The 23,366-nt window shown below is 40.0% G+C and overlaps 1 protein-coding gene across 1 annotated transcript in view; it reads right to left on the bottom strand.

Moving 5' to 3' along the window:
• Positions 1-3,808: 3,808 nt before the first annotated feature.
• The window catches only part of Yeti (yeti), a 37,836-nt gene continuing 18,278 nt past the window's right edge, over positions 3,809-23,366 (bottom strand). The window contains exons 3-7 of the mRNA XM_076177145.1: positions 9,733-9,861; positions 8,053-8,155; positions 7,860-7,954; positions 7,529-7,688; positions 3,809-4,264 (exon numbers count right to left, since the gene is read on the bottom strand). Of these exons, the coding sequence (XP_076033260.1) occupies positions 4,171-4,264; positions 7,529-7,688; positions 7,860-7,954; positions 8,053-8,155; positions 9,733-9,861 (581 nt within the window). The 3' untranslated portion in view covers positions 3,809-4,170. The remainder of the gene's footprint in view (positions 4,265-7,528; positions 7,689-7,859; positions 7,955-8,052; positions 8,156-9,732; positions 9,862-23,366) is intronic.

The raw sequence follows: 23,366 nt of genomic DNA, 5'->3' as shown, positions 1-23,366 counted from the left end.
TTGTACCAGCTGTTTATGTATGTTCTTTCCATTTTTTGTTGTACGTATTTATTCACTCCCTCATAATTTTCTTTTAGTATACAGGTAAACGTCGACTTACGATGGCATTAGGTTTCGATAGAGCCATCGTAAGACGATCTCATCGTAAGTCGATCCCATCTCTGTTCCGTGGTCACTGTACCTAGCCTACCTGTATATTAACCACCAGAGATACTGAATATAGCCTATTAAACATGTACAGTAGTTTATTTAATTATTTTTATCCTTTTTACCATATTCAAACACTATAATATGTATTTTCAGTACGGAACTTAAATCTCGCGGGCAGCAGCCAATGCCAGCCGTACGACGTGTCGTAATAATACTCGCATCATAAAATATAGTCACCGCTTATATCGATCGTTCTCTCTTTCACCCGCGAATTTTGAAAACCACAGAGAATGGGATTTAGGGCACATTTGAGAGAATGTAAAAACACAGGGGCGACTACAATAAATATAATCAAGACGCCGATATGGCAGCGTCGCGAATCCACTTGCTCCTCATGACGCCTACGTGTGCGGCACCGTATGGAAGGGGTTAAATCATCATATCGTCGTCGTCGTCGTCGTCATCGTAAAGTCGAACAATCGTAAGTCGCGGCCATCGTAAGTCGACGTTTACCTGTATTTCATTTCTCCTCCATCCGTTTATTAAATGTTTTGTTTATTTTTATTGCCACCACAACTGTTTTCTTGTCTTTTTTCCATTTCTTCCAAGCTTTATCTTTTATCCTTAGCCTCACTACATTTTTCGTCCCAGCTTTTTATGTATGTTCTTTCCATTTTTTGTTGTACATATTTATTCACTCCCTCATTATAATTTTCTTTTAGTATATTTCATTTCTCTTCCATCCCTGTTTATTAAATGTTTTGTTTATTCTTATTGCCACCACAATTGTTCTTAGTGGTATTGGTTTCTTGTTAAACCCTCCAATACTTGTTGTGTTATGTTTGTGAGAAATGCACGGGTGGAATGATCCTATTTGGATCCATAATGGTTTGGAGAGGTGGCTTGATAAGCCAACACAATATATCCATACAAAAAACATTCACACTCATATTGCAAAACAAGCATTTCAAGACTAACCACCAAACTCTCTACTACATCATAACCCTCCAAACATTAATAGAGAATCAAGAACTAAACTAGCACTACATCCAGGTGACATACAATGTCCCACACTAGTACAAGATGGCCTGGAGTGCATTTCTTTCCTGATAATTGGGAGAGTGTGAGGACCACTGCAAGCCACTGCAGGGCTGCATGCTTCTAGCCAGTGAAACTTTCAAGGTAGTAGCATGCAGAGGGGAGGGGGTGAAGGGGCAGATGCACCATGCATCCAAATGGGGGAGGGGGGGAGGGGGGTTATTCAAGAGGTATCATTTGGGGGGAAAAATTAATTAATGTGGCTAATTTATATTTCAATAAAATAAAATATTTATTTTGTTTCATCTGTGTTTATATATTCAAAATATCTTACTCATAATATATCTCTATCTCAGTACTGGGCCTTTCAGTTGAATCTTTGGGGGATACAATCAAGGAGTTGGCCCTGGGCATTACCAGACCTCTGCATGCCAGTTTCAAAGCAATATTTACTATTATTACAGGGGGAGGGGTGTTTGACTCTCCTACCCTCCTGGAGGGAACTATGGTTACCTCACCACCACCTCATGGTGACCCCTGGCACCCTTACCAGGAAATTCCAAACTAAGGTACTTGGAAGTATATTTTGCTTCTGTAATACCCTTTCCTCCTACTCTCAAACATCTTAAATATTTCTTTTTACTAACCTGATGAATGTACCATGGTGATGTAGGAGGGTCAGAGAATCTGACCTCTGAAAAAGTGTAGTCACAACCCACATGTGTAGGCCTTGTGGACTGGTATCAGGCAGCATCACAGCTTGAACCCACCATGAGCATGACGGACTTAGAGCATACCAACTCTGGTCTGACATCAGCCTTTAGACTTAAACTGATATGCTAACAAATCTAGGTAAACCAGTGAGGACTATTCTTATGCCCATATCTACATATATATACCAAAGGCTTTTTCCCCCTACACAGGGGGGTAGCCAAAAGAAAAAGGCATAGAAACCACTCCCACCCATTCCATTTCCTATATATTCCACTCCCCTCCTGGATGACGGGTCATCCCTGCATCCTGTCCACTGCCCTGGTTCAGAAGCAGTGTTGCAAGACACAGCACATCCACAGCAAGGCCGCTTCATAAATTCGGCGACCCCCACTCTCCATCCCCCCATGCAAAAAAGAAGACGGGGAGAAATCCCTTTGGGCTGCGTCTGGGGTATTGGCTGCATGTTATTGTGGCAAAGTAGCATGCAGCTGATACTTTAGGGTCTATATGGGGCGCCCCTACGGACCAGAGCCACACATCATTTTGTCTATGATAGAGGAAAACTCTTTTCATAGAGAAATGATGACACTTTTATACTACAACTATCCCTCCATTATGCTGTCCCCCAACCCCTTGTTACCGTCCTGTACCATTTCTCTGAATATTCATTCCCTTTTTTTGCCGACCCTGTGGTGGGGGAAGAGAATGCTACCACCAAGTCTTTCCACTTGAGTCGTAAAAGGCGACAAAAATGGGACGGGGGATGGGATTAGGAGTCCTACTACCTGTAGCCCCAAAAGGAGACATTCCTAAAAAAAGAAGTAAAGATGCCCATATCTACATGACTTAAATGAGGTTAGCTGGTGATGAATGGCCACAAGTCTCTCCTTGTCTTGACCAACCAACCATTCATTCCTGTTCTTCTTACCACTAACCTCCCCTAACCCTATTTCAAAGGTCACACCCCTTTCATTCCCTCTTACCCAGGAAGTTACAGATCTCCAGATCTATCAAACCCTAGCATCTGAAATTCACCCAGTTGGTGGAGCCTGTTAGGCAACCGGTGCCACCACCAAGGGTATGAAAGGCTCATGGGTGGGATGGATGTCACCAAGTCCCTAAAATATTGACTACACAAGATTTAGGGAGTAAATACTCCATAAAAGGGGGAAATCATGGAGTTGGGGACCAATGACAGGTATCTGCATGTGGTGGTCATGCAAAGCTCCCTGTTTTCAGAACCCATCAACCTCCTTGCCTCCATCAGGAAGTGCGGGCACTCAATCTCCAGCTGGGCCCATGATCTCTCTATATCAACTTCAACTGTATTTCTTGTACTTTTTCACACATGGAGAGCTGACAATCAGCAGCTGCTCTCCTCTTCCGACCACTTTGAGCTGGGGACACTGGAACAGTCCAAAGTTTCTTCCTAGAGATGTCTGTGGTAGGTTTTGGTGACATGCCAGCTACTGTGGGGCTGCAGGTTTTCCATTTGGTGAAACTCAATACAACAATTGGATGTTTGGATTAAAAAGGGAACAATATTTTGTATTACCTGATGGTGTTCAGTTTTTATTTAATTCAGATGAACCATGTTACTAAGGCATGCTGTGGACCAAAACTTCATTCAGTCCAGAACCAATTCTCTCAATAAAAACCTTTAAATCATACCAAGATGCAGAAGGAGGTCCACAGGATGCTTAATTCATGCAAACCATCCAGACAGCCACTTACCAAAAATCAACTTGATGACTGTGCAGAGGAGGATTTTCCATGTGCAATGTGTATTCTGTGTTGCACAAATTAACTTTTGATATTTTGATAAGATGACCCCATTCATCAGTCTTGTTCTGACTAAGCCCATACTCAGTTGAAGACACACACTTGGGACAAAATAGTCAAAATCTCTATTTTGAGAATATTTATTATAAGTAAAAGTTTACCTTAAATTACCCCTTTTACAGAATAATGTCCCATTTCAACCACAGATATTATCTCCATTCACATTAACCCTAAGCAAAGTTGTACTTTAACTGATGGTACAGAAAATTATTCCCTAAACACAAAAGGGAAAGAGATTTGTGCCCAGTATTTCATTATATGACTTAATTTTTTCCCAATTCCATGAACTACTCCATCTACATTTTGTCCCCTTTCCCATACTTTGAACTTTTCCTAGTTCTCAGTAACCTTTTGTGTGAGTGAAGCAATGCACTCACTGTCATGTGCCCCCAATTGGTTGATTTCCCATATGCAACTTTATATCAATTACCTATTTGATCTCTTCCCCATTCTCATTGTCCTTTCAATTTCAAACTGTCTGATATCACTTCGCTCCAGGAATGCTTTTTTCTCCAGGTACCTGTAAATATGAAAACAATAATTTCATAAATAAATTTAAGTACTGTGACAGGTAATCAAGAAAGCTGGATAGGCACCTGGGTTAAAGGGTTGTCATGGGATATGTGACAAAGGGTCAAGTAGTTATGGTGGAATGGCTGGTGAGATTAACATGTGTCAGGAAGTATATAGGAGGGTATTAATTGAGAGGATGTTGAGATGATTAGGAGGGGAACAGAGGGAATAATTGAGGAAGAGTAGTGTGGGTTTAGGAGAAAAGAAGTTGCACAGGTCAAGTACTTGCAGCAAGACACGTGAGAAGTTTTTGGTAGATGGTAAGGATGTCCCAAACTATATTTCACAAGCACCACCAACAGAACACAACAAAAAATTACAACAGCAGCATATCATTCAAACATCTATCTACATGCCATGTTTTCTTCCTTATAAATAAGGGAGGTGGTCAGTCAAAGGCATATACCCACTCCCCCTCCATCACCCTTTCCTCTCTCTCAGCTCATAGATGATGGGTCATTTTTGTATCCGACCCACTGCCCTCTGTCAGAAGCAATTCAACAAGACACAGCACATCCACAGCAAGGCTGCTTCATTTAATCAGTGACCCCTCCTCTTTCCCCTCATGAAAAAAGAGGAGGGAGAATCCTTTCAGGCTGCATCATTCACACATAAGCACTGCCTAACCCCCCCACTTCCTTGCAAAATGCTATCATCTATACACGGCCACTCTCCACTCATCCCTTTCCTGCCTCCTCCTTTCCTTGCTCAATAGACATTCCCCTCTTGCTCAATGCCTCCTTCAACCCCCATCCATCATCTCATCCTTGGTCATCCCCTCAAATTCACTCCTACCTCTATTTTCCACACCTCTTTTACTAATCTTTCTTCACTCATTCTTTCCATGTGTCCAAACCATCCCAATAGTTTTTCATCAGCCCTATCTGTCATCTTTTCCACTCCCACTCTCCTCCTCACCTCCTTGTTTCTCACTCTATCCAACCTAGTATCCTGTACCATGGTTCTCCGACATTTCATCTCAAACACATTCAAACTTTTCTCTCTGCTTCTCTTAAATTCCAGGTCTCTGTCCCATACAAAGTTGTAGGCACAATCATTCCTTCTATAACAACCACATAAACACACTCAGGTCACTAAACAAGCTTTCAAAACAAACCATCAAACTCAATGCTCCAACAACCCACAGACATAATCCCCATGGAAAAAATTCACATTTAACATGAACCACACTGTCTTGCATGAGCACAGCATGGCAACCAGCATTAAAACAGTACCAACACATAATAGGTCCACAGATTCAAACTGCCCCAGATGCAACCACTACATAGAGCACTTCTTACTTACTTAAAGAGGAGCAAGATAATATGAGTGCTGATAAAAGATGATCTGTCACCTGACTGACAGTTCAACAGGATTATGGGAGAGATGTACGGACTGCTGCAGAAGACTAAAGTGCCTTTTCACTATATGGATGGAGAGACGATGAGACACATTGAAATCCTGGTGTGTCCCCACACAGAGTGAAGGATATATGCAAAATTGAGAGAATACAAAGGGCAGAACCAACCTAGTCCCCAGCCTGGTAAACCATATGAAGAAAGACTAAAAGCACTGGGTTTGCCAACTTTGAAAGATGAAAGAGAAGGTGATATGTTTACAGTATTAAGGTCACTAAAGGAGAAAAATTACACTGACAGAAGAGATCTCTTGATTAAGGATGGGAGGGCTTTAAGAGATCATGGGAACAAATTAAGAAAGACCATATGTCTAAAGGATGTGAAGAAATACAGTTTTCCATATAGATGCATAAATACTTGCAATAACTTAGGAGATAAAAACCAAGCTCGATCAATACATTAATTCAAATCTAAATATGATAATTGGAAATCAAGGATATAAATTAAGGTTGGAACTACATGAATTTGAGGTTAAGTATGATAAAACTGGTGGATTAAAGGGCAATGGGCAAGATGCAGGGATGACCCATCACCCAGGAGGAGCCAAGATAAAAGGGAGGGAGAGGTGGTGAATGAGAATGGAATTATGCCTTTTGACTTTGGCTACCTCCCTTGTAAGAAAAAACTTGGGAAGTGTATGTACAATAAAACTGGAGAATATGAGACAGGACCCTGAGTGTTGCTCCTTTCTGGTGCACTACAATATGATAAATACTACAATACCATGCATTAACAACCCCCCGACAACACACTTTATCTTCTCTGACTGAATTATGGACCTGCTGAAGGCTGTGTCTTGTTACCTAAATGCTGCAGGTCTTCCACAAAAGATCAGGTGCAACAGTCTCAAACTTCAAGTCACCTCTCCCTTTAAATTTCATTCCACTTAATGTTTAAATTCATCTTTCTTTTCACAAACATACTACTAACTTCTTCCCTTTTGCTCTTGCCTATACCACATCCATGCACATCTAATGACCCAATTACTAGGATTCTGTTTGAAGTCCTTCTCCCCAACCTTCTTCTGCCTTGATTCATTCCATGAGGAAAATACAAACAGGAATCCCTAGATTATACACACACATTTATCTTGACCCCTTCAGCATGGTAAAGTACAGATCTTGTTCTGGCTAACAGCAAATGATTTTGTTCGGTTGAGGGTCACATTCATGACAAGAAAGGCATCCATAGACCATGACACCTTTCTTTCCTACGCCTAAACTCATGCTAAACAAGATAATTTGGTATTAATCAGAAAAGACCCAAACCAAAGGGTTCTGGCTGGAAATCTCCTCCCACACCCTCTTATATCTTAACTTCTCATAGGAATTTACCCCTTAGGGCTACAGAGAGCAGGGTGCCTAGTCCTATCTTCTGTTCTGTTTTAACCACCTTTTACGACTTCAGTGGGATAACTCTGGCTATATTCTTTCTTCCCCTAACACATTTTTTCTAACACAAGAATGGAAATACATATTCAGAGAAGTGGTACATGACAGTATTAAGAGAGGGGGGGGGCAGCATAATGGAAGGCTGTGCATTACTTCTGACCCAGGGCAATGGGCAGGATACAGGGATGACCCATCATCCATGAGGAGCTAAGATGAGAGGGAGGATGGGAATGGAATGGATGTGAGTGGGTATATGCCTTTTGACTTTGGCTACCTCCCTGGTATGAGGGAGAATCCCCTTGGTATATAGATTACTAAAAAAATATCTGTAAATTGTGTCACCATGTGTTAGGGGTATAGTGACTTCCTTTAATAATAAAATATGAAATTCTTAATTCTTACCCATCTTTGCTCTTCTTGTGCTTTTCCAGTTCTTCATCTATACCTTCACAAGACTTAAAGTTCTTCCAATCTAATCGGCTCTTTTCCAATGTTGACAGTTTTTGTTTTTTGTCACCAAGAATCCCAATAATGCTGGCCAAGCCACCAGGTCTTTTGACACCTAAAATAAAATACGCATTCACTCGTATTAATACTTTCTCTCTGCTTAACATATAATTATAAACTACAGCTAAAATCTTTATGAATATTGTATGGATGCAGAGAATAATTTTTTTTAGAAATTACAAAGATAGTTATGAATAAAGAGTACAAGCTACATTGATTAGTTTACCAGATGTTTTAGAGTCCTCTCCACTGTCATTTTGATTTTGTTTTAGCAAGGCTGCCTTAGCTTCTGCAGAATCTGTAGCTACTTCCTCCTCTAATCTATTCAAAATATGAAAAACAATAATAATATAAATATACATACATATACCAATGCACTATGGCACATCTTTACTCAAAAGGTATACAAAATAAATTACCTTACTTCCTCTCCAGCAAACTCAAATACTTTTGTAATTTTTACAGTATTCTTTTTGAATGGGTTCTCAGTGTCTTCTGTCTTCTTTATAGATGAAGAAGTATCTGAGAAAATATAGACAATAGGTTACCAAATAATATTTCATGTTGAGGTATATGAAATCCCTTCAACAAGAACCCATGATGGGTCCCTCCAGGTGGTGGTCAAGCAAGATATTCATCACCATGCTAACTATATCTGAAACCTGTTACCATCACTACTATCTAAAGGTTCATTCCCAAAGGATATGTACTGTTTCTGAATTGAACTCAAGATTTCTATCAATTTCATGAGGAGCTGAGATGAGAGGGGTGGAGGGGAGTGAAATGGGTGGAAATAGGTACATGTCTCTGACTTGGCTACCTCCCTTATAAAGGGAGAAAAAGCTCTCAGTATACATATAGATCAGGTAATTACCCCATACATTCTTAGTTCCCCATACACCTTTCCTATTTAGCCTAACACATCTCCAGATTCACAAAACAAGGGTATAATCACTTCCTGTTCTTGTATGTTTTTTATAAAGCTGTCTTAAATTAAAAATCAGATGCACACAACTATTTCTTTGAAGAAAAGTACTATTCCTCTCATATCACTTGTTTATCTCACTATTCCCCTATTCTGCCATATACAATATCTGAAATGCTCTGAAGACTACCTCTCCAGCTAGCTTCCATTTCTCTTACACACTGGCATATATTTTCTCCAAATTTTGGCCACTCAAAACATCTATTACACATCCTTACTACTCTCCCACTGCCTTAACTTTCTTTTAATCATTTTCACATTCACATTATCCAATCCCACTGCTTTAGCACTGCATCTGCCAGTTTTTTAAATTTCCTTTTACACCAAGACTCAGAGAGGATGGTGCCTCCTTACAAGACTTTTTGAAGCAGGGAATTTATGTAACAGAAGAACATCTCTTTGGATTGCATCATTTCTTCATCCACTTACAACCACTCTCCATTCATTCCTACCAAATGCACACTCTCTTCCTTGCTTGACAGGTTTTTGCATCCAATGCTCCTTTCACCCTGTCCATACATCACATTCTTGGTCTTCCCTGAAGTTTCCTCCTTCCACTTCGGCTTTCCACTCATTTTCCCTGGTTCCCCATTGTTTCCATGTGCTCAAACCATCTCAGCATTCTTAGATCAACCCTATCTACCAGCTCCCTTTCTATCCTTAATCCTCCATTCTCCACCTCACCTCCACATTACTCATTCTACCCATTCTCAAACATGAGGGGAGCACATGCCAATTGTCGGCTTTCCTTATGTAAAAGGATTGAGGAAATATGGCTGAAATTGACAAAAAGATCTTAAGCCTAGTCAGTTGAGTGCCAGTCTCTCTGGGCTAGATCTACAAATGAAGATGTTGATGGGTTTTGAAGATGGGCAGCAAGGAAATGATTCTGATGTCCAGCTAGTTTAACCAGCTCTTACAGGTACCCAGTGTTTATTCCATTCTTCCTATAACAAAACTAATACATAATCATGACTAAATCTATGATATATCTACACTTCTCAAAAGTACATCTATGCATTAATACATTACTAATTTAAAAAAAAAACAAAAACAAAAAAAACTATATATTGGAACAAGGCTTAAAGCAAGTATTCATCTATAAAGGGCTCACCTTGTTTACTGACAGATGGGGAGGGAGCTCCTGGTGCTGTCTTAGACTTATTCCCCAGTAAAGCTCCCCAACTTGATGTTTTGGGTTTAGGCTTTGGCTTTGGAGTGTCTTCAACATCAGCTAGAAAATCTGGAGATAAAGAAATCACTTAATAAAAGAAAGGTAACTAGGTAACAGTAAGTTAATGACCAACAAGAGAAAAATGTATACTGTATTTGTTGATGTGTAAGACACCTCTGCATAAAACAGACCCATATTCTATGAGGAATTTTTTTGGAAAGAGAGAAAGAGAGAGAGAGAGAGAGAGAAAAAAAAATAGTGAGAGAAAATATATATATTTGTATCATCATCACAGTTACCGTATATACTCGTCTATAGGTCGAAATCTTAAGGAATTTTTTTTAGGCCAAAACCTAAGGGTCGACCTATACACAAGTAATAATCTTGTTAGGTTGAAATCCAGACATGACAAGAAAGGCTAGGAAGAACTCTTACCTTTTCTTTAGGTTCAGAAATCAAAATATTGACCTACTAAATACTACCAGTAAACAATGGGTACATAAAATACACGGTACGTACTAAAACATGTAAAATTCCTTCTAGATACGGTAACCCCATACTGTGGTTTGACCTGTTTGTTAATTTTTTTAACACAGGCGAGCTTATTATATCATGTATACTATTACAGTACCCATAATTGTTTAAAAAAAATAATGAAATGCTGTGATATTCTCAAATTTATTTATTTATTTATTTTTTTATATTTTAGTTTCGACCATGGGCGCAATATAGCAATAGAAAATTAATCATTAATTTTATAAATTAAAATGTATCAACGTAATACGCAATTTTGTGGGCGGAAGTGAAAATGAAAAATACCTTGCCACAAGCATAGGATCGGAACGCCATCTTGTCTGTCAATTGACGGCCTCGGTGCTTCCGACAGTACCTCGCCAGGTACATTTTCTTGAAGGAATGTTATGGAGCGGAGATACATGCATTCCTTCAAGCTGCAAGAACTTTGTATAGCCAGCAAGCTAAGTGGTTGAAAAGCCCGCCAACTTCTCATTTCTTCGTCGTCGGCATGTATCATAACAAATATGAAATACTATTCGTCCGACACGACTTCATTACTTACGAAATGTTTTAGCATCTTTCTTGTTTTTTTTATTTCCGATCACAAAATTGCATATTACGTTGATACATTATAATCTACAAAATTAATAATCAATTTTTATTGCTATGTTGCGCCCTTGGTCGAAACTACAAATTTACCCAAATTTAGCTTTCTACATGGTATATGTTATTGTTACCAGGGAGAGCGACTGGAGGAAGTGGATAGTTTTAGATACTTGGGTGCAAGTGTAGCAGGAAAAGGTGGAGTGAAGGTGGAGGTAGAATGTAGATTGAGAGAAGCGAGTAAATGCCTTGGTGGTTTAAAGAGTGTAATGAGAAATAGACATTTGGGAATGGATGCGAAGAGGAGACTGTATGAAGGAGTGATTGTGCCAACAGCACTGTATGGGGCAGAAACGTGGAACATAAGAGAAGAAGAGAGAAGGAGTTTGAATGTGTTTGAGATGAGGTGTCTGAGAAGTATGGTGGGGGTTACTAGGCTAGATAGAGTGAGAAATGAGGAGGTGAGGAGGAGAACAGGGCCTGTGGCCCTGATAACATAAGCAACATCCACCTAAAACACATTGGACCACAAGGTATACACGCACTCACAAACATTGCAAACTACAGCTATTCACACAACACTATACCCGACATCTGGAAGCATGGTAAAATAATCACCATTCCAAAACCGAACAAAGACCCAACAATCCCAACATCGCACCGCCCAATCACACTTCTCTGCACCCCCTCTAAAGTCATTGAACGCCTAATACTTAAACTTGTCACACCATATATTCCCTTGCTGACTCACAAACACGGCTTTAGGCCACTACACTCCACAAACACTCTTCTGACAAACCTCAACACAAAGAATTTTTTGATGGCATCAATTCAGATAGGCCCCACCACAGAACACATAAACACTTCTTATAAACATTGGACATTAGTAAAGCTTTTGATGGCTATCCCCCGCCACAACCTAACAAATAAAATATATAACACAAACATGCACAATAACACCAAAAAGATGGCTGGCCAATTATCTGGCAGGCAGGAATGCTCATGTGTCATATACTGGCCAATCATCGCACATCAGAAACATTAAGAAAACGGAGTACCACAGGGCTCAGTTCTATCCCCCACATTATTTAATCTATACATGCATGACTTAAAAAAAAAAAAAAATAAAAAACCACCCCACGCCAGACACCTCAGAAATACAAATCTCTTCCTACGCAGACGACATAACAATCAACATGCAACACATCGTAACACAGACAAAGCTGCAGAGAAATAATCCAGCCTTACCTGTGACCACACTCAACACATGGTTCATCTCACAAACAGACTCAAAATAAGAGCTCCAAACCAAATCTACAGCAACACTTCTCACCAACTGGACAAAAGAACACAAAATACATACCTCATCTCTACATCAAACACACTCTAATACGCACACACACAAGCACAAACGAACCGAAAATTTCTTGGTGTAACATACGATACATCCATGTCTTTCAAACAACACCTCACAAACATAAAAAACAAATGCACACCTAGACTTAACGCACTTAAGTCAATCACTGGAACAACATTTGGACAAAACAAAGAAACTAATATAACAATTTACAAACAATGCATACGCTCAGTGATGAATTATGCGAGTCCTGGCATGGGCTCCTAATCTCAGTGAGATACACCACAACACCCTTCAATATCATACAAAACAAAGCCCTAAAAACAATTACAGAGCTGCACAAATACAACACCTACAGACCATATTTACACCATGAAACAAAAGTCCTCAAAGTCAAGGGACCACCTCGACATGAAGGCACACAAACACTTGCTGCAGCCACCACAAACACATCACAACCCGCTAACACTACATAGCAGAACACCCACCAAAAACACACCAAGAAACATTAAAACTACACCCAAAGACACCTTTATTACGCAACAGTTACTCTCTTCTCTTCCTCCACAACCACCAAATACCAGCCTCCGGAAACATATTCATAATCATATCACTCACCGCTCCATTAACACACTGAAAGACAACACACTGCTGCATGCCAGACCCCCTGATATCCACCCTTCTGAATCCTCTCTCCCACGAAAGGACAGAGTCCACTTGGCCAGACTGCGATGCGGTCACCACCCAGCACTTCTAAGCTACCAGAAGAGGCTGGACGACCGTGTTGTGAACAGCTGCCCAGGATGTTAACCACTTCACCCCCATACCATTAAACACATAATGGAATACTGCATTATACACAATCATGCACGCAAACAACACAACATACACTCTATAAAGGATTTGTGGGAAAACCCAGTTTCGGCTGTGGCCTTCCTTGGGGAGACGGGACTGCTCGGACAGACAGTCTAGGGAACGACAACAACAACAACAACAGGGGTGAAAAAGGATTTGGGAGAGAGGGTTGATGAAAGAATATTAGGATGGTTTGGACACATGGAAAGAATGAGTGAAGAAAGACTAGTAAAAGAGGTATGGAAGGCAGATGTGGAGGGAGTGAACATGAGGGGACGTCCTAGGATGAGGTGGATGGATGGGGTGAAGGGGGCTTTGGGGAAGAGGGGAATGTCTGTTGAGGAAGGAAGGGAGAGGACGGAAGACAGAGGTGAGTGGAGAATGGTTGTATATGGATGATGTTGTGACTGCATGAGGAGGAATGGGCGGGGGGGTGCGGGGGTGGGGTAGTATGTGTGAGGAAATTTTGACGCAGCCCGAAGGGATTTCTCCCCGTCCTCTCCTTATATGCAAAGGGGGACGGAGAGGGGGGGTCGCCGATTAAATGAAGCGGCCTTGCTGTGGATGTACTGTGTCTTGCGACACTGCTTCTGACCCAGGGCGGTGGGCAGGGTGCAGGGATGACCCGTCATCCAGGAGGTGCTCAGATGAGAGGAAGGGTGGGAGGGGTGTGGAGTGTATTTAGGGATGAAATGGGTGGGAGTGTTTTTATGCCTTTCCCTTTTTGGCTACCTCCCTTGGAAGGGGGAAAAAGCCTTGGTATATGTATGTATGTATGTATGTATGTATGTATGTTTCCTTATCTAATTTGTTCCAGGTATCCATCACTATGTGGGAAGCTTTTTTTTTTTTTTTTTTTTAGATCTCTTCTATAGTTATCCTTTTTGAGTTTCTTTTCGTGTCCTCTTGTTTTTCCATTGTCCCATTTTAATAAATCATCCCTATCTAGGATTTCCATTCCTTTCATGATTCTATAGATAGTCAGCAGATCTCATCTTTCTCTTCTTTGTTCCAGAGTTGGTAGTTCCAATTTGGACAATCTTTGTTCACATGTTCGTCTGTGTGTATTTACCTAGTTGTATTATATGGGAAGGGAACTATGCTCGTGGTGACCTGTCTTTGTATCTTTCAGCATCAAGTTTTTACTTAAAATCTTGAATAGTGTTTGCACACACTGTTTCTTTATCTAAATTATTCCAGGTATCCACCACTTTGTGTGGGAAGGTATTTTTTTTTTTTTTACCTCTTCTATAGTTATCCTTTTTGAGTTTCTTTTCGTGTTCTCGTTTTTCCATTGTCCCATTTTAGTAAATCGTTCCTATCAAGGATTTCCATTCCTTTCATGATTCTATAGTCAGTAGATCTCCTCTTTCTCTTCTCTGCTCTGGTGTTGGTAATTCCAATTTGGATAATCTTTGTTCATATGTTAATTTTGAAAGAGCTAGTGCCAACTTTGTCATTGCTCTTTGTATTCTTTCTAATTTCTTTATATTCTTTTTAGTACTGGGTGTCCATAGTGTTGCTGTGTACTCCAGTTTTGGTCTTATTATTGTACCTAATATTTTTTTAATAATTTTCTCATCCACATTGTCAAATGCCACTTTCATTGACCTTAATAGGTTGAAGGTTTCTCCAACTATTTTACTGATATATTTATCCAGTGTCATGTCTGGGGTATTGGCTGCTTGTTATTGTGGCAAAGTAGCATGCAGTTGATACTTTAGGGTCTATATGGGGTGGCCCTACGGACCAGAGCCACACATCATTTTGTCTATGATAAAGGAAAACTCTTCACAGAGAAATGATGACACTTTTATACTATGACTGTCCCTCCGTTATGCTGTCCCGCAACCCGTTGTTTGCTGTCCTGTACCATTTCTCTGAGTATTCATTTTCTGCTGTGGGGGAATTCCCTGTGGTGGGGGAAAAAAATACTGCCACCAAGTATTTCCACTTGGATCATAAGAGGCGAGAAGAAAGGGACGGGGAATGGGACTAGGCATCCTTTTCCTTGTAGCCCCACAGGGGACATTCCTAAACGAAAAAGTAAAGGCATAAGAGGGTCTGGGAGTTTTCCAACCAACACCCTAAGGTTTGGGTCATTTAATGAGCGTGGATGTGGTACAGATGAGAGTAAAAGGGAAGAGATAGGTAGTATGTTTGTGAGAAGAAAGATGGATGCATTGGCTTTGAGTGAAACTAAATTGAAAGGGAAGGGTGAGTGTAAGTGGGAGGTTATCATGAGTGAAGAGAGGGCGAGGGAGGGAAGGGGTGGCTATTCTAGTAAGAGAAGAGATAGGTAAATGTGTAGTGGAGTGGAAGGAGGTTTCTTCAAGGATAATGTGGATGAAGGTGAAACTGGGAAAGGAGATGTGGGTCTTTGTAAGTGCATATGGGCCTGGCAGTAAGAAGAGTGTAGAAAGGGAGGCCTTTTGGATAGATTTAAATGAGTGCATAGAGGATTTAGGAAGAAATGTCAATGTAATAGTACTGGGAGACCTTAATGCTAGGGTAGGAAATGGTCCAATTGATGGAGTGGTTGGGAAATGTGGAGTTCCAGGAAAGAATCGTAGTGGAGAGTTGTTGTTGTTGTTGTCGTTCCCTAGACTGTCTGTCCGAGCAGTCCCGTCTCCCCAAGGAATGCCATAGCCGAAACTGGGTATTCCCACAAATCCATTATAGAGCGTATGTTGTGTTGTTTGCATGCATGATTGTGTATAATGCAGTCTTCCATTATGTGTTGTATGGTATGGGGTGAAGTGTTACATCCTGGGCAGCTGTTCACAATGCGGTCATCCAGCCTCTTCTGGTAGCTTAGAAGTGCTGGGTGGTGACCGCATTGCAGTCTGGCCAAGTGGACTCTGTCCTTTCGTGGGAGAGAGGATTCAGAAGGGTGGATATCAGGGGGTCTGGCATGCAGCAGTGTGTTGTCTTTCAGTGTGTTAATGGAGCGGTGAGTGATATGATTATGAATATGTTTCTGGAGGCTGATATTTGGTGGTTGTGGAGGAAGAGAAGAGAGTATCTGTGCGTAATAAAGGTCTTTGGGTGTTGTTTTAATGTTTCTTGGTGTGTGTGGGTGTTCTGCTATGTAGTGTAGCGGGTGTAATGTGTTTGTGGTGGCTGCGGCAAGTGTTTGTGTGCCTCTCATGTCGAGGTGGTCCTTGACTTTGAGGACTTTTGTTTCATGGTGTAAATGGTCTGTAGGTGTTGTATTTGTGCAGCCTGTAATTGTTTTTAGGGCTTTGTTTTGTATGATTTGAAGGGTGTTGTGGTGTATCTCACTGAGATTAGGAGCCCATGCAGGACTCGCATAATTCAACACTGAGCATATGCATTGTTTGTATATTGTTATATTAGTTTCTTTGTTTTGTCCAAATGTTGTTCCAGTGATTGACTTAAGTGCGTTAAGTCTGGGTGTGCATTTGTTTTTTTATGTTTGTGATGTGTTGTTTGAAAGACATGGATGTATCGTATGTTACACCAAGAATTTTCGGTGTGTTTGTGTGTGGTATTAGAGTGTTGTTGATGTAGAGATGAGGTATGTATTTGTGTTCTTTTGTCCAGTTGGTGAGAAGTGTTGCTGTAGATTTGGTTGGAGCTATTTTGAGTCTGTGGAGAGTCTGTGGAGAGTTGATGGTGGAAATGTGTCTAGAAAGAGAGTTGATGATAGCAAATACAGTGTTTCGGAAGAAAGTAAAGCATAAGTACATGTGGGAGAGGGTGGTGGATGGAAGGGTGGTAGAGAGAGCGTAGATGGATTATGTAGTGGTAAATAGGACGATGATAGGAAGAGTTAAGGATGTACATGTGCTAAGGGGAGAGGGTGGGGGAATATAAGATCATTTTTTGGTGGAAGGTAAGTTGAGAATGGAGGATAGATGGAGTAAGAGGAAAGGGACAAAAGGTAGGGAGGTGCTTAGAGTGAACTCTTTAAATGAAAAGGAAAAGGAGAAGGAGTACAAAAAGAAGCTGAAGGAGGAGTGGGAGGGAGTGAAGGATAGAGTATAGCTAGGTGTGGAGGAGGAATGGGGATGGTTCAAGGAGGGAGTCACAAAGTGTGCAAAGATGGTGTGTGGAACAAGAAGGACGGGAGGAAATAGAAGGAAGGGTAGTGAATGGTGGGATGAGGAAACAAAGACGATTGTAGAAGAGAAGAAGCGAGCTTTCACAGATTGGTTACAAAATGGGACAAAGGAGTCATATGAGAGGTACAAAGAAAAGAAAAGAGAAGTAAAGAAAAAGGTAAAGGAGGCAAAGAGGAGAGCAGATGTGAAGTTGTGTAAGAGTATGACAGAAAATTTTGAAAGTAATAAAAAGATGTTTTGGAAAGAAATTAAGAGAGGAAGAGGAGGCAAATCAAGTAGAGAAGAAAAGGTAAAAGGTGCAGATGGAGAGATGATAATGGAAGAGAAGGCAGTAAGGGGAAGATGGGCAGAATATTTTAGGGAGTTGCTAAATGTGAAGGAGGATAGGGAGGGAAAGATAGTTGCAGTGGGAAATGCTAAGAAAATGAGCATGATAAGTGAGGAAAATGGAGGAGAAATAAGGAAGGATGAAGTGAAGGCAGTTGTTAAGATGATGAAAGCAGGTAAGGCACCTGGTCTGGATGGATGCCATGCAGAATGTCTAAAAAAAGGAGGTACAGTGATGGTGGACTGGCTGGTGAGGTTATTTAATGTTTGCTGGAGAGAGGGTAGAGTGCTGGAGGACTGGAGGAGTGCCTGTATAGTTCCACTTTACAAGGGAAAAGGGGACAAGTGTGAATGTAGTAGTTTCAGAGGGATTAGCTTGTTAAGTGTAGTTGGGAAGGCTTATGGGAGGATCTTGATTGAGAGGATTAGGAGAGGAACAGAGGGAGTAATTGGTGAGGAACAGTGTGGATTTAGGATGGGTAGAGGTTGTGTAGATCAGATTTTTGTGGTAAGACAAATATGTGAGAAAGCTATAGGAAAGGGGAAGGATGTTTTTTGGGCTTTTATGGATCTGGAAAAGGCTTACGATAGGGTAGACAGAAAGGCACTGTGGGAGGTTATGCAGATATATGGGATAGGAGGAAACCTTCTAGGAGCTGTCAAGAGTTTTTATGAGAGTAGTAGAGCTTGTGTCAGTATCAGAAATGGAGAGAGTGAGTGGTTCGAGGTAAAGGTGGGACTTCGTCAAGGATGCGTTATGTTGCCCTGGCTGTTCAACTTATACATGGATGGGGTAGTGCGAGAGATAAATGCAAGGGTAGTGGGTCAGGGATTGGAGATGGCTAAAGAAAATGGAGAAAAGTGGGAGGTAAGCCAGCTGTTGTTTGCTGACGACACTGCGCTTGTGGCAGGATCGGAGGAGGGACTGAGGAAGTTGGTGACAGAGTTTGGGAGAGTATGTGATATAAGAAAGCTAAAGATAAATGTGGGTAAAAGTAAGGTGATGAGATGTACACGGGGTGAAAGTGGCAGTAGACTGGAAGTGAGCATTAACCACTTCCATACGGTGACGCCTATGTAGGCGTCATGAGGAGCAAGTGGGTACGCGATAATGCCGACGTCGGCGTCTTGATTTTATTTAATGTAGTTGTACCTATGTAACCTCCATTCTTTCTTAACTGGCTTCATCATATTTTCTATGGTTATCAAAATTCACGGGTGAAAGAGAATGAACGATTGAGCACTGACTTTATTTTTTATAATGCGATTATTATGACGTAACATCGCACGTCTGGCAGCTAATGCTGCCAGACGTGCGATGTGCCCCGGAGTGAAGAGGTTAAGGGAGAGCGACTGGAGGAAGTGGATAGTTTTAGATACTTGGGTGCAAATGTGGCAGGAAAAGGTGGAGTGAAGGTGGAGGTAGAATGTAGATTGAGAGAAGCGAGTAAATGCCTTGGTGGATTGAAGAGTGTAATGAGGAATAGACATTTGGGAATGGATGCTAAGAGGAGACTGTATGAAGGAGTGATTGTTCCAACAGCACTGTATGGGGCAGAAACTTGGAACATAAGAGAGGAAGAGAGAAGGAGTTTGAATGTGTTTGAGATGAGGTGTCTGAGAAGTATGATGGGGGTTACTAGGCTAGATAGAGTGAGAAATGAGGAGGCGAGGAGAAGAACAGGGGTGGAAAGGGAGTTGGGAGATAGGATTGATGAAAGAGTATTAGGATGGTTTGGACACATGGAAAGAATGAGTGAAGAAAGACTAGTAAAAGAGATATGGAAGGCAGATGTGGAGGGAGTAAACATGAGGGGACGTCCTAGGATGAGGTGGATGGATGGGGTGAAGGGGGCTTTGGGGAAGAGGGGAATGTCTGTTAAGGAAGGACGGGAGAGGACAGAAGACAGGGGTGAATAGAGAATGGTTGTATATGGATGATGTTGTGATGCATGAGGTGGAATGGGCGGGGGGATGGGGGTGAGGTAGTATGTGTGAGCAAAATTTGATGCAGCCCGAAGGGATTTCTCCCCGTCTTCTCCTTTTATGCATGGGGAGACGGAGAGGGGGGGTCGCCGATTTAATGAAGCGGCCTCTTCAGCCATTTCTATGTCATCTATATATTATCTCCTTCACAGTTTTACAATTTCATGTTTGTCTTTTAATTCATCATTTACATATCTGTAAAAGAGTTTATATTGATCCTTACATTTGTCTATTATATCTTTTTCAGTTTCTTTTTTCTTTCCTGTGTATATTCACATATTTGTTCCTAAGTTTTACATATGTTTGCCATTTACATGTTTTTTTTTCGTCTTTTTTCCATCTTTTCCAGGCTTTGTCTCTTCTGTCTTTAGCCTCACTGCACCTTTTGTTATACCAACACTTTATATATCTTTTTGCTTCTTCTTCGGTATATATTTATCAATTTCTCAATTCCTTCCTTGTACTTTTCTTTAAATATGTTCCATTTGTCTTCCATCTTTGGTGTATTTACCTAGTTGTATTTTATGGGAAGGGGAGCTATGCTTGTGGTGTCCCGTCTTCATATCTCATTATATCTAGACCATTTTTAAATTCGTGTATTGTTTTTGCACACACCACATTTTCATCTAACTTGTTCCAAACATCTATTACCCTGTGGGGGAAGCTGTACTTTTTCAGGTCTCTTCTATAACTGTCTTTCTTGATGTTCTTTCTGTCTCCTCTTGTATCTCTACTATCCCATTTTATTAGATCATCTCTATCCATAGTTTCTATGCCTTTCATGATTCTATAAATAGTTATCAAGTCTCCCCTCTCTCTTCTTTGCTCTAATGTCTGTAGCTCAAGTTTTGCTAGTCTCTCCTCATATGATAGTTCTGAGAGTGTTGGTGCCAATTTCGTAATTGCTCTTTGTATTCTATTAAGTTTTCTTATACATTTTTTTGTACTTGGAGACCACGTCGTCGCTGCATACTCCAATCTTGTTCTTATCAAAGTGACTAGTATTTTCTTCACCATTTCTTCGTCCAGGTATGTCAATGCCACTTTGATTGTTCTTATCAAATTATAAGTTTCTCCAGAAGTTTTGTTTGTGTGTTTCTCAGGGGACATATTATTCATAATAATGACTCCCAGGTCCTTCTCATTTTCTACTTTTTTAATTTTTTCCTCTCCCAATTTACATGATCCCACTATTCTTTTTTTGCTTTTTCCAAATTCCATTATACTACACTTCTTAATATTGAACTCCATCTCCCACTTCCTACTCCATTCCCGTACTTTATTGAGATCACTCTGCAGTGACTCACAATCTTCTACAATGTTCACTTTTTTCAACAATTTTGCAGTCAGCAAAGCTCATATAACTTTCAATTCCTTTATCCATATCAGGGATGGAATGGGTGGGAATGATTTTATGCCTTTTCCTTTTTGGCTACCTCCCTTGTAAGGGAGAAAAAGCCTTGGTATATGTATGTCATTAATATATATAGCAAACATTATTGGGGCCAAAACTGTTCCTTGTGGAACTCCACTAATCACTTCATCCCAATTAGTGTGTTTGTCTCTTATCACTACTCTCATTTTTCTTTCTTGCAAAAAGTCTTCCATCCATTTAAGCAGTTTGCCCTGTATTCCTCCTGCAGTTTCTAATTTCTTTAGCAATTTATTATGTGGTACCTTATCAAAAGCTTTATTCAGATCTAGAAATGCACAATCAGCCCATCCATCTCTTTCTTGTATTACATCTATTAGTCTTGAATAGAAACACATTAAGTTTGTGACGCAAGATCGTCCTTGTCTAAATCCAAATTGCCTTGGATTTAGTACATTGTTTTCCAAATGCTTTACCCATCTAATTTTGATAATTCTTTCACAAATTTTAGCTATCGTACTTGTAAGAGAGACCAGTCTATGTTTAGTAGGGTCTTCCTTGTTTCCCCCATTATATATTGTTACTATATTTGCTCTTTTCTAATCTTCTGGAACTTTTCCTTCTTTCACTGAACTGCTTATTAGACTATGTATTTTGTCTGTTAGTTCATTCCTGCATTCTCTCAAAATCCAGTTTGCCATTTCATCTGGTCCATGCAATTTTCTGACATCAAGATTACTCAAGTGATTCATTATTTCTTTCCTTGTTACTTCTATCTCTTTCATAGGGGGGACTTTCTCCTCCCACTCGACATCTCTAAGTTGTATGTTCTCCCTCGTAAACACTGATTTAAAATGCTTGTTCATAATTTCTGCCATTTCTATTTCCTCTGTGTATTCTATTCCTCCTTGTTGTAGTTTCACTAATTCTTGTTTGTTTTTCAGTTTGCTGTTTACACATCTATAAAAAAGTTTGGTTGATCTTTACATTTTTCTATGACATCTTTTTCATATTTTCTCTTTTCTTCTCTACCCACTTGTACATATTGATTTCCATAACTAGTATATATTTTCCATTTTTCAGGTCTTTTGTCATTCTTCCATTTTATCCAAGCTTTCTCCTTTTTGTCTTTTAACTCCCTACATCTTTTGTCGTACCATCACTTTACATATAATTTTTCTTGTTTTTGTCTTGGAACATACTTTTCCACTCTTTCATAAATTTTTATCAAAATATTCCATTTCTCTTCTACTGTTGTTTTCTCCTTGTGTATCCTTTCCCAGTCTGCTTTTTGAAAGAATTCTCTTATTTTATCAAAATTTGTTATTCCATACATCAATCTAACCTTTCTATATTGTTTGTTTTTTTCCATGTATTTTTCCTCATTTAGTTCCAGTTCAACTAATATGTGGTCACTTTTACTAAGCGGTGTCTGATATTCAATCTTGTCCACTATTTCAGGTTCTGATGTGATTATTAGGTCCAGTTTTGATGGTTCTTCCACATTTCTATACCTAGTATTCTCTTGCATCCATTGTGCCATTGTATGTTCTATAATCATATCAAGTGGTACATTTCCCCATAGGTCGTCTCCACCCTTCACTGCCATCTCTTCCGAGCAGATTTCTTTACAATTAAAGTCACACATTATAACTATTCTTCCTCCATCTTCCATTATCTTATTTAGTGTTATCCTTGTGTCTTCTAACATATTTTTGTGTTCTTTCTCTTCCCACAAAGCCATTTTAGGAGGCACATAATTTACCACAAACTTCCTGCTCTTCTGTTGGGTGGTAATGGACCTTTGAATTCTGTCTCTACAATTCCCATTATGTCCGGTTCTTTTTCCTTCAGGTAATCATTCAGTTCATTCAAGCCTGTTATTAATCCATCTATATTTGTGTAAGACACTTTTAATTTTCTGCTACCTCCATCCTGTTTTCTGTTTCCCTTTTGTTTTTCTCTGTTATGAACCATTTCCTCACTTTCATATCCACTAGTTTTCAACAGAATTTCTCTTTGACTCTGTTCTGTTCTTGTTTTTTCCTTAGCTTCTATTCTTTTTATTTTTTTCTTCCTCTCTTTCCTCTTTACTTATCTTTCTTTTTATCCATACCTGTTTATACAGATCACTTTTTGCTAGTTTCCCTGTTTTTGATAAGATATTCTCTGCTGTTGTTTGTGACCTGAATTCAACATTAATTGGTCTGGTCTTATCTATATTGTATTTCTATATATTTCTTCAATTTCTTTCCCTGTTTCTTGTTCATCTTCTTGAACTACTTTTAATATCTTGTTTACTTTTTCCTTCTTTACTCTTGTGGTCCTATATGGATTATGCTTCTCTTCCATCCCTAATATAATTACACATTTCTTTTTATTTGCTAAGTCTCTTACTAAATTCTCCTTCTCTCATCACTATAATAATAGTGTCCTTAGTTTGTTCTTTCATCAGTTGTTTTACTATATC

Source organism: Oratosquilla oratoria, chromosome 3 (genome assembly GCF_046742065.1).
Source record: "Oratosquilla oratoria isolate Oo_2021 chromosome 3, ASM4674206v1, whole genome shotgun sequence".
Taxonomy (NCBI): Eukaryota; Metazoa; Arthropoda; class Malacostraca; order Stomatopoda; family Squillidae; genus Oratosquilla; species Oratosquilla oratoria.
The sequence above is the reverse complement of the archived record's forward strand: the minus strand, read 5'-3'. Positions and strand labels throughout refer to the sequence as shown.